Source organism: Panthera pardus, unplaced genomic scaffold (assembly GCF_024362965.1).
Source record: "Panthera pardus isolate Hobbes unplaced genomic scaffold, ASM2436296v1 HiC_scaffold_27, whole genome shotgun sequence".
Taxonomy (NCBI): Eukaryota; Metazoa; Chordata; class Mammalia; order Carnivora; family Felidae; genus Panthera; species Panthera pardus.
In genome coordinates, this window is record NW_026526843.1 from 82,705,995 (window position 1) to 82,718,116 (window position 12,122).

At 52.9% G+C, this 12,122-nt stretch overlaps 1 protein-coding gene across 2 annotated transcripts; it reads left to right on the forward strand.

The window, feature by feature from the left end:
* The first annotated feature begins 219 nt into the window (after window positions 1–219).
* Window positions 220–11,572, forward strand: TFE3 (transcription factor binding to IGHM enhancer 3). Of its 2 annotated transcripts, XM_019417441.2 has the most exons (10): window positions 220–511; window positions 2,778–2,891; window positions 3,972–4,266; window positions 4,907–5,152; window positions 5,235–5,339; window positions 6,813–6,930; window positions 7,288–7,344; window positions 7,518–7,593; window positions 9,110–9,257; window positions 9,730–11,572. In XM_019417441.2, exons 1-10 carry the CDS (start codon window positions 396–398, stop codon window positions 10,168–10,170), a joined length of 1,716 nt encoding a protein of 571 aa, XP_019272986.2. In that variant the 5' UTR covers window positions 220–395; the 3' UTR covers window positions 10,171–11,572. The 2 variants fall into 2 exon arrangements, with proteins under 2 accessions (XP_019272986.2, XP_019272987.2); XM_019417442.2 differs by lacking the exon at window positions 220–511 and having other exon boundaries at window positions 2,779–2,891; window positions 4,028–4,266.
* Window positions 11,573–12,122: the final 550 nt, after the last annotated feature.

Sequence of the window (12,122 nt, forward strand, 5' to 3'; positions counted from 1 at the left end):
TTTCCCTCGGCGTCGGAGGCGTAGCTTAGGGCGGGCCCTAGAGCCACCCCTCTATGATTGGCCGCCTTGCTCAGAGGGGGTGGCCCGGTGAGCTGTCCATCCTCCGTGTGGTCATTTCCTGTGGAGTTTCCCCAGCCCTAAGAGGAGGGGGAAGAGGACGAGGGGGAGGAGGGCGGTCGTCCCGGGTTAGGTTGAGGGGGGGGTGTTGGTCCGTTCAGGGCGGGGGATGACTCACTGCCCATCCCATCGCCCCGACGCCGCCCGCCCGCGCAGAGCTGGCTCCATGGCTTAGCGGAGGAGGCGGTGGCGAGCGGGGGGAGGGGGACTCTTATTTTGTTAGGGGGACCGGGCCGAAGCCCGACCGGCCTGGCAGGGCTCGCCCGGGGCCGGGCGTCATGTCTCATGCGGCCGAGCCAGCTCGGGACGGCGTAGAGGCCAGCGCGGAAGGCCCTCGAGCCGTGTTCGTGCTGTTGGAGGAGCGCAGGCCAGCCGACTCGGCCCAGCTGCTCAGGTGCGGGGCCGCCTGGGGCCGGTAGTGCCTACTGGGGTTCCTGGGGGCCTTATCTGGGGGGACAGCGGGAGCCCAAGACTGGGATTGGAGGCCCTCGGCCTGGGTTTGGAGGACGTCGGGGCGCCGGTCTTGGGGGGGCACCTAAGGAATCCGTCGGTGGCCTGCTTGGACTGAGGCTTAAAGAAGTCATGGAAGTGCATGAAGGGAGGCCTGTTTCTGATTTGGGGGTTTAGAGAGGAAGGTTGTGTTGTGTCCACAGCCTGGTCTAGGGTAACTGAACTTGGGGGACTGAGGCTGAATTTGGGGTCCTTCAGTCAGGCATGGATTTAAGGGGGTACTCTAGGTGAGGCACTGATTTTAAGGGACTTTCCCCCTCAGTGGCAGAGAAGGGGTCCTGGGAGACAGAAGTGCTTTCTTGGTCGCTGGTTGCTGGATGATTCCCAGTGGCTGGTTGCTGGAAGCTATGTTTAGGGGTAACATGAATCTGGAGGGATTTGGGGGTATCTCAGATATGCTACATGGGACCGGCTTCATGAGTGTATGTGAGTGAGCAAGAGAAGGAACATTCATCAAGACTTGACCGGAATAATCACTTCACCCCTGCCCACCCACCCAGCTGGGTCAGATCCCAGGGATAGTGGAAAAGTCCTCTTCCCACACCCCCATAGGGGCTTGAACGGGGGATAGTGAGGCTTACAGAGGCTACCTCTTAGCTCAGAGAAGAAGGCCTCAGACCTTATTTGGGAACCCAGAGGAGGGTCTCGTTCCTGCTGCCACCCACCCTAGCCTCTCAGCCAGCCTTGATCACCCCCTGCGCGCACACGTGTGTGTGCGCGCCCGGGCTTCTGTGCTCACACGTACATTCTTTTTCTCTTCCTCTCCCAGTCTGTCTCTCAGACCCTGGAAACAGTCTCGAATCTGTCCCTAGAGCTGGAATGAGCACCAATTGCACCATCCCTGCCTGGGTGGGTCCTCTGTGGCCTCTTCCCATCCTCACCTCCATCCCCAGCCCTCTCTGTCCACACCCTGCCCACCCCAGTGTCCCATCTCTTCCAACTTCTGTGCAATGGGTGTGTGAGTATGAGATAGGGCTTTGCCTGCTTTCTTCCTAGGATTGTGCTGAGCTCAGCGGCTCCCCGAGCTTCCTCTTCCCGACTTCCTGGGTGGTTTTGGGTCCCCATCTGAGGGTGAGGAAAGGAAGGAAGACAGATCCTTGGGGAGGGGAGAGAATTCTTGTCAAGTGAAGTCACCCACAATCTCAGAATTTTAAATCTTTGACTCAATTCAGGATGCATATCCATCCACGTGCATGTCAATGCCCTCTACACACTAGGGTCTTGCACCCAGCATGCAGGGCTGAGCAGGAGCCTTTGCATCTGATAGGCTTCCCTGTCTTCTGATGCCTTCATAACAATCTGGATCTTCACATTAGTGGAAATAGTTGAAAAGGAGAGGTGTACGTGGCTTCTTATTTTGTGTCAAGTGGGTGTTGGTATTAGAGGTGTGTGTGTGTTTTGTTCTATCCAAAAAAACAGGAGAGCGCTGGACAAGCCAAGAAAAGAATGCTTGTATAAGCGGATCATCCACCCAAATTCCTCCTCTTTTAAATCCAAATTGCTGGTATGAGGGGAGCCTTTGATATTTCCATTTTGTATTTGGGTGTGCATTGGCATCCCCTGAACTCCGGCTGAGGAGGGGGGGCACTCATTTGCAAAGTCTCAGATCCTTCCGTCAAGTGAATCATCAACCCCAGTTCTTTGTGATGCATTCAGTTTGTGTTACAATGGACTGTTATGCCGAAGGATGCCCCTACCGTGCTGTAAGCGTGTAGACAAACGTGGGCTCACATTCAGCTGTCAGGACAACAGTAGGGGGTTTGGGGGCTGGAAGAGCTGTGAATGCAAAGTCAGGACTCCTGCAAAGTGAATTGTCATTCCTAAATTCTCCATTTCTATTTTCCTCAAACCCAGGTTGTTACACATGATTGTGTTAGAGTGAGGAGTTGGGATCCTGGCACTCTTACTATTTTGAATCCTAAGGGACTATGGGTAACAGAGCAAAAGAGAGTGGGGAGTGGAGAGGGAGGAAGACCTCAGAGTTCCTGGTGGTGGTACCCAGCAGAGTGGCCTCCTGTGAAAGGGACACTCTGTTCCCCTCTCCCTGGCATGTGACACTCTCCTCCCACTCCCCACTCTTTCTCTCTCAGAGGGGAGTGAGGTCTCTATACAACCACTGACCATCACCCTTACTTCCTTTCCACCCTCAGCCTCAACTCTTTGCTTCCGGAATCTGGGATTGTTGCTGACATCGAGTTAGAAAGCGTCCTCGATCCTGACAGCTTCTACGAGCTCAAAAGCCAACCCCTACCACCACGCTCAAGGTATGTCTCCGTTGACTCCCCTCCCAATTCCTCTGCCCCACCATCCCCTCTTGATATGCAGAGGCCCTCAGTGCCAGCCCAAGCCTTTCACCAGCCTGTATTTTCCAGACAGTAAAATTGGGGGCAAGAAACAGTGTGTCACACAGGAAAGCAGGTGGCCAAGCTAGGATTCCAGCAAGACCTCGCCTGCCTCCCCTCCACCCCATTTGCATACCCATTGATACACAAATATTGCAGCCAACCTAGGAGGCTCAGAGTCCTGGGCTGGCCAGCATTCCAGCAGCCCCCAGGTGGGCGGAGCCAGACCCACAACCCCTGCTCACCCCTTCCTCCTTTCGACAAACGCACCCACCCCAGCCCTTGAGGAACCCCTGCTGGTCTCTTCTTTCTCCAAGCTTGGGCGTCTAAATGTGCTGAGTCATCGGCCTGGGCTCTAAGAGAGGGGAGGGGACCTGGAAGAGGGGCAGGAAGAGAGGATTGTGAAATCTTCGAGATTTTCAAGACCGACTAGCTCCTGAGACTAGAGGCCTAGGCAGGGGAAGACAACAGGCCTGCAGTTGCCCTTGTAGCCTGATGCCCATCACCAGGAGCTCAGGGAGCATCTTAGCCCCAAGTTGAGCTTAAGAGCCCTCTGTATCCAAATGTACTGCCACAGCCTCAATTTGGCATCCTGCTGTCCTTTAAATAGATTGAACCCTGCTCCTGGAGCCTAGCAATGGCTTCTTTGCTCAGTGTTTGAAAAGGCCCAAATCCAGCCTTCACTATAAGGGCTAAGGGCTAAAATTCCCCCACCAGACTAATCCCTGAAGGCTGGGACTGGGCTTAGTTCCAGTGTCTCCCCCATCAGACAGTGACCCCTGAGGGCTGGGACTGGGCTGAGTTCTCCTATCTCTTACCCTATCAGACTGTGATCCCTGAAAGCTGTGACCAGGCTTGGTTCCTATGTCTCCCCCTCCACACCTTGGCCTCCAAAGGCAGAAAACAGGCCTAATTCCAGTGTCTACTCCATCCCATTATGACTCCTTAGACTTGGGACGAGACTTTTAGCTTACCTGTGGCCCCATATTTCCCATTCCACAGCATCCCAATATCACTGCAAGCCACCCCAGCTACACTCTCTGCATCATCTTCTGCAGGGGGCTCCAGGACCCCTGCCATGTCGTCATCTTCTTCATCACGGGTCTTGCTGCGGCAGCAGCTAATGCGGGCCCAGGCCCAGGAGCAGGAGAGGCGTGAGCGTCGGGAACAGGCTGCAGCCTCTTCCTTCCCCAGTCCTGCACCTGCCTCTCCTGCCATCTCTGTGGTCGGTGTCTCCACTGGGGGCCACACATTGGGCCGTCCTCCCCCTGCTCAGGTGCCCAGGGAGGTGCTCAAGGTAAGGTGACATACAGAGGGCCTGGGAGGGGTCTCTTAGTGACAGGAATGGTCATAGTAGCTCTTGAGCAAAGTCCTAGGTGCTCTGAGGAAGGTCCCAGTTACTGTTAAAATAGGCTGTTAGCATCCCATTGTGTTTAGGGATGTGTTGTGGAGTTGTGAGGGGTCCTTGGGAGCCACAGGATGTCTTGGGGACCACGGAAGGTTGTGAGTGCCTCAAGTGGGCCCTGGGGACTATGAAGTAACTCCAGAAAGAACTTTGTAGGAAGGGCTTCATGTATGTGTAATGCATTAGAAGTTTTGCTATTGGGGTGTCTTGGGAAGCCATGTATGGTTCTCAGGTGTCTTAGGTGGTGTTAGAGACTAGGGGGGATGGTCTTGGGGACTGTGACACGGTGCTCCAGAAACTGAGGGATTCTGTCCACCATGGGTGGATCTTGGGGGCTCAGAGGGATTTCTAAAAAAAAGAGTTTGGGTCCTGGAGGAGACTTAACCAGTATTTGGGGAGGGGGTCTCAGATTCTGGGCCTGGTTTGCTGGTCTGAGCCTAGAAACAGATGACCTCTGAGGGTCAGGCTGGGGCTGAGGGTCACCCCTGTCCTACCTTGCCTCCCCCTCTCCCTCCTCACCCTTATCCCACAGGTGCAGACCCATCTAGAGAACCCGACGCGTTACCACCTGCAGCAGGCACGCCGGCAGCAGGTGAAACAGTACCTGTCCACCACACTTGGCCCCAAGCTGGCTTCCCAGGCCCTCACCCCACCACCGGGGGCTGCTAGTGCCCAGCCACTCCCTGCCCCTGAGGCTGCCCATGCTACTGGCCCCACCAGCAGTGCTCCCAACAGCCCCATGGCTCTACTCACCATCGGGTCCAGCTCAGAGAAGGAGGTAAGTGGCTGTAGACGACCTTCCTATGCTTCCCTTCCTCCAGCTTCTTCTAACACTCTTCCATATTTACTTATTCCCCTAGATTGATGATGTCATTGATGAGATCATCAGCTTAGAATCCAGTTACAACGATGAGATGCTCAGCTATCTGCCTGGAGGCACTGCAGGGCTGCAGCTCCCCAGCACGGTGAGGCCCAGGGATGGGAGGCTGGTCTGAACATCAGTGCATCCCTCTATCACTGAGACTACACCCATGCTGGCTGTGTACATAAGACCCTCGCTTTGGATTGTACTAAGATCGAGAAGGAGGCCGTATGATGAAGATAGAGCATACCAATGCCCTGGTACCTTGTGTTGGACTGCATGGAGAGGTAGACCTTGTAGATTTTGATATATGCAGGGTGGAGACTTCATGTAAATATCAGTGCATACCCAAGCACTCAAGCTTCAGTGTGGGAGGGGCCAAGAAGTGGAACTCTTGTAGCAATTTGAATGTACCAAAAGATTCAGGTCATTGGGACATACCCAGGCCATGTAGTGATTGGAACACATCAAAAGTCATAAAACATAGGGTGGCTGAACCTTGTGATTGGAATGTACAACATCTCTTTCAGTGAACCATGCCAAGAGGCTGGGTCATTTTTAGAGAGGGGATAAAACTCTCTAGAGCAAAGGATGTACCAATAAATTGTAACATTCTGGTTCTGGAACATTCCAGAAGTCCCATAACTTGCTTTGGGACATACCAAGTGGCTGTAACTTTGTTCTAACTTACTTGAAGGACAGAAACATGTATAAAAATGGCATCAGCTTCTCAGAATTTTTTATTGATTTGGGACAGCTAAAGAATGGGACCTTATATTACATGGGTCCAGCAGACCAGCAGGGGTTTCAAGAGATGGGACTAATTCATCAAGAGGTAGGATTAATTACTTAGGGATTAGTGTGTTGCCCTAGAGTATATCCAGGAGAGTGCAAAGGAGAGAGAAAACACTGAGGCTGGGATAAAAGCAATGAGTGCTCGTGGAGTAGTTGGATGAGAACTCCTGAGAGATCAGAACGTGTAGGAAGATACTAGAGTCAGGAGCTTGGTGCTTGACATTGTACATAAGGTGGTGCGACGTAATCATGGCAAAAGACTAGAGATAGGGCTAGAACTCTCCAGAAGGCTTGATTTTGGATGGAACATTACCATGACAATTTCCCAAGGTCTGAGGAGATTGGGTTGGAGTGTTCCAAGAATGCTGAGTTGGAATGTTCTGCTAGGAGGGGCTAGCAGATTGGAATGTTGCCTTGGAGCCATCAAAGACCTGAGAAGGGTGGTTTTCCAGCATTTCTTCTCAGAGCCAATCCCAGAGTTTGGGAGAGGGGCTTCAGAAGATGATCTGAGGTATTTGAGGACCTGCAGGGCATGATGAACAGGCCCAGCAGGCTCAGGTCCCCTGGCAAAGCAGGGTAGGTACCCTAGATCCTGTCTTTCCTATTGAGTTGCTCTGTGAAATTCCCTTGAAGGAGAAGGAAAGGTGCCCCGTGCTGAATCAGTCAGCCCTTGCATTAGATTGTCTCTGGAGTATGCGGAGGGTTGGGAGCCTGGTTCTGAGAAGGGGCCAAGCCTGGGGGCTGGTCCCAACCGTCATTTCTCTGCCCTCCCTGCCCCCAGCTGCCTGTGTCAGGGAATCTGCTTGATGTGTACAGCAGTCAGGGCGTGGCCACGCCTGCCATCACCGTCAGCAACTCCTGCCCTGCTGAGCTGCCCAACATCAAACGGGAGATCTCTGGTAAGGGCCAGGGTCTTGGCCCTTTGCGCCCATGCCATACCCCGGGGTGAGCCCCATATCAACCAGGTGGGCCTGATGCTGGGGGAAGGGCTCTAAGCAGACAGAAACGGGCTGTTTGCCCTCTTTTTCCACGTGGCCCCTGGACTTGCTTTTACCCCATTTCCTCTTGTCTTGGGTTTTAACAAATGACCGACCACCCGGGCTTCTTAAAAAAAATCATAAAAGTGGCACTTTTTAAAAAAGTCATTTCCCTGCCTGCGCCCACCAAATCCTACCCGCCCCCACGCCGGCAGCTGTACTTGCTGCCCTCTTTCTCTCCTGTGTGCAGAGGCCCTGACTACTCTCACTCTCTTCCAGAGACAGAGGCCAAGGCCCTTTTGAAGGAACGACAGAAAAAAGACAATCACAACCTAAGTGAGTGCATGTATATGCCCCTGCCAGCGTGCTGTGCCACCCTGCCTTAATCCACACCCTGGCCTTCCTTGGGGGACCTCTCCCTGCAACAGCCTCTCCCAACCCCCCAAATCCTCCTCTTCCCTCTTCAGCCCATTGACAACTTTCCTACTCTTCTCCCCCCACCCCCAAAGTTGAGCGTCGCCGTCGATTCAACATTAACGACAGGATCAAGGAGCTGGGCACCCTTATCCCCAAGTCCAGTGACCCGTGAGTCTGGGCCTTAGGGGAGCCGGAGGCTGGCGGGAAGTGGGACAAGGGCCCCATTCCCCTAAAGTTCTTCCTGGGGCGTAACCTTCCAGCATTTCTGCTCCTGGCTGTCTCCCACCTAGCCTTCATCACCCTGAACAGGATTGATACTCCTCATTGTCATCAACCTAAAATTTTAGATGCATGACATTGTAGTCTGTGTGCCTCCTCTGGTCCCCGTAGGACATAGGCACTTAGTTCCTTCTTTTTTTTTAATTTTTAATTTTATTATTATTATTTTTTGAGAGAGAGAGGGCACAAGTGAGCAAGTGGCAGAGAGAGTGGGAGAGAGAGAATCCCACAAAGGGCAGAGAGAGAAGCAGAGCTCACCCAAAGCAGGGCTCGAACTCACCCCGTGCAGGGCTCAAATTCACAAACCAGTGAGATCATGACCTGAGCCAAAGTCTAGTGCTTAACCGACTGAGCCACCCAGGTACCCCTAGGCACTTAGTTTCTTGTTCACTTAGTGCTTCCTATATTCATTCAAAAAATGTATTGAGCTTCTTTGTATCAGAGACCATGCTAGGCCGTGAGGGTACCAGAGGCACAAAACAGACAAAAATCCCTGATATGGAACTGATATTTTAGTGGAGGCAGACAGACCACAAACAAGATAAATAACTAAAGTCTGAGTGATTATGATGAGTGTTGTGGAGAAAATTAAAGAATAGAAGATGGAGGGAGGGCACCTGGCTGGCTCAGTCAGTAGAGCATGCAACTCTTGATCTCAGGGTCATGAGTTCAAGCCCTACATTGGGGACAGACCTTACTTTAAAAAAAAAAAAGAATAGGGGCACCTCAGTGGCTCAGTTGCTTAAGCGTCTGACTTTGGCTCAGGTCATGATCTCACCGTTTGTGGGTTCGAGCCCCGCATTGGACTCCATGCTGACAGTTTGGAGCCTGCTTGGGATTCTTGCTCTATCTCTCTGACCCTCCCCAACTCATGGTTTTTCTCTCTCTCTCAAAATAAATAAACTAAAAAAAAAGAACATGGGGGAATGTTGGCAAGGGTTACAACTTGGGGTGAGGAGGGTGGGCACAGGGCAGGCCTTGACTGACAAGGAAACATTTGAATAAAGATCCTAAGGAGGTAAGGCAGGAGCCATCTGGGTGTCTTGGAAAGAGTGTTTGAGGCAGAGGGCAGAGGTGGGCTGGAGTCCCTGAGGTGGGAGTGGTTTTCTGAGTTCTAGGAGCATTAAGAAGCCTGTGTAGCTGTAGTGACAGGAATCCAAGGGATGTAGGCAAGAAGCAGTGAGGGATCAGGTCAGAGAGGGCCTCCTGGGTTCATGGTGTGATGGGGCACCATTGGAATGTTCCAGGCAGGGAGTTTCCATCTGAACATTGTATACCCTTGATGTATACCCCCCCTTTCAGATCTAGGCCTACAGTGGGGTGCTCTGCCTAGTGCAATTCCCCCTCGGCTCCCGAGACCCCATCTGCAACCCCCCCTTTCTTTCTTCCCCCTTGGGCCCTACAGGGAGATGCGCTGGAACAAGGGCACCATCCTGAAAGCCTCTGTGGATTATATCCGCAAGTTGCAGAAGGAACAGCAACGCTCTAAAGACCTGGAGAGCCGGCAGCGATCCCTGGAGCAAACAAACCGCAGCCTGCAGCTCCGAATTCAGGTTTGGGAGGACAAGGCAGTGGCAGAGATTGGGGCGGGTGCTTCCTGCAGGCAGAGGCAGAGGAAGAGCCAGCCAGGATTTTCCTGGCATGTTTGGGGGATCCCCGGGCTTCCCAATTCACATGATGGTGATGATAAATAGGAATCATAACATTAACAAGAACAGTGATGGACATTGGCTAATGTCTATAGTGTTTATCTTCAGCCATGTACTGTGAGGAGAGCCTTATCTCTACTTACTAAGTTAGTCCTCCCGACAGTCCTATGAAGCAGGGACCATTGTTGTACTCATTTTACAGATTGGGACTCTGAGGCTCAGAGAGGTTAAGCAACATGCCTAAAGTTACACAGCTAGTGAGTAGCAGAGGCTGATTTCGAACCCAGACAGCCTGCCCTTTTCACCATTAAACTCCTCTGCCTCTGAGGAACTGTGAACCCCATCTTACCCCACCCCCATCCCCTACTTTTTGCAGGAGCTAGAATTGCAGGCACAGATCCATGGTCTGCCAGTACCTCCCACCCCAGGGCTGCTCTCCCTGGCCACAACTTCTGCCTCTGACAGCCTCAAGCCAGAGCAGCTGGACGTTGAGGAGGAGGGCAGGCCAGGCACAGCAACATTTCATGCAGCTGGGGGCTCTGCCCAGAGTGCTCCCCATCAGCAGCCCCCAGCGCCACCCTCGGATGCCCTTCTGGACCTGCATTTTCCCAGTGACCACCTGGGGGATCTGGGGGACCCCTTCCACCTAGGGCTGGAGGACATTCTGATGGAGGAGGAGGAGGGGGTGGTGGGAGGACTGTCTGGTGCCCTGTCCCCTCTGCGGGCTGCCTCCGACCCCCTGCTCTCATCGGTATCCCCCGCTGTCTCCAAGGCCAGCAGTCGCCGCAGCAGCTTCAGCATGGAGGAGGAGTCCTGATCAGGCCTCACCCCTCCCCTGGGACTTCCCCACCCAGGAAAGGAGGACATGCGTCAGGATGAGGCCCCGCCTTTTCCCCCACCCTCCCAAGAGACTGCCCTGCCCAGGTGTTCTGGGGGAAGAGAAGAGATGAGGCCCCACCCCTGTAACCAGGCAAGGAGGAGGAGTCAGATGAGGCCCCGCCCCCTCCCCACAATACCAGCTGGTAAGGTATTTAATCCATGGAGAAGGTGGTAACATCAGGGCCTGTCACCTGGAGGTCACAACCTCACCTGCACCCCATGGGACCCACCCTTGCCCAGGTGAGAGAAGGAGACAGGATGAACTGGGCCCCTGAGACTTGGGGACTTTCCTAGCCAGGTCTCCAGGGATAAGGACGTATCAAGATACTGGTCTATCCCCTCTCTTGGAACCACTAGTCTAGTCCACCATGGCAAGGAAGAGGGGTCAAAATAATAGAGGTCCCACCCAGGGGGTTTAAGCCCTGCCTCTTTCCCATTCTCCCTACCCTGTCCAGCCAAGGAACAGAAGTGAGAATGAGAGCCCCTTCACCTGAGAGCTCAGTCCTGGCCTTCTAGCAATGTAGGAGCCAGGCCCCTTCCCTTCCCTATAGGATCAGCCCAGCGCAGGTATTTCAGGCATGGAGGAGGCCATAAGATCAGGCCACCATGTGAAGTTCACAGACCTTGTCCCTTAGCAACATCCCATCCAAGCATTCCACGATGCAGGGGGGAGTGGCACTTAAGCTCCCCAGCCTTAACCTGGGACCAAGGGGACCTAACCTAGGAGGGCTCTGAGCCGATCTTGCCCTTGGAGAAGGGGGCAAATCTTCAAATCTTGTGGGCCAACATTCCAGACCTAGGTCAGGAGTGAGAATTAGACCCTCAACTTTGGGCAGAGTCCTGCCTCCTTCCTTGAAGGGCAGTTTGGGGACGTGATAGGGATTAGGGGGTACCAAGTACAGGTTCCCAGAACCAGCACCCCAGCATTCTGACATTTTGTATAGGAACAGGAGGAAGGAAGGGGCCTTTGTGGGGAGTTCTTGAGCCCAGGAAAAAATGGAAGCCTGCCCTAACAAAGCAGAGGCTTGGAGGGAGGATTGCAAAAGCATATGTACCCCTCTTTTGTTTATCTGATTTTTTTATTGACCCTCCACTCAGAAGCTAGGCCACCTCCAACCTCCAGCCTCCACTCAGTTCTCCATTTGGAGGAGTCCTCCCCATTTCAGAGTTATTAAGAGACACTCCCTGCCCATCCCCATCCTTCCTACCACATACACCCAAGGTTGTCAGCTTTGGATCCTTGGGGTCGAGCCCCAAGGAGGGTATACTAAGGGGTCTGTAGGTTTGTGATTAAAATAATAAATGCTAGGCGTGTTTGATGCGCTTTTAACTTTGGCAAAGTGTCTCCTGTCCTTGCTTTTGACTATACAGTGAGCATGGTCCATGTTGGCCAGGAAGAAGGGTTCTTAGAAAAAAAACAATTTAAGTGAGATGGGCACAAGAATTTAGATAGAGGGGCTTGTGGAAAACCCTGTAAGAAAAAGCAGTCAGTCCTTAACTATCTGCCAGGTACCCTCCTATTACAAGTGTTACACCTAATTTTTTTTATAAACGTTTATATTTGAGAGACAGAGACAGAACGCAATTGGAGGAGGGGCAGAGAGAGAACTGAAGTGGGCTCTGTGCTGACAGCAGAGCCCGATGCATGGCTTGAAATCACGAACTGTGAGATCATGACCTGAGCCAAAGTCAGAGGCTTAACCGACTGAGCCACCCAGGCGCCCCCGCCTAATTTTTTAATCTGAGGAATATTTATCAAGACAGTGCTGATTCTTATTCCCATTTCACGTTCGAAGAAACTGAGGGCCAGAATTTATCTGAAGATATACCTGTAAATGGATGAAGAGCTAAATGGTAAAGTTAGAGAGATCTGGCTTGAAGAATTTCGGT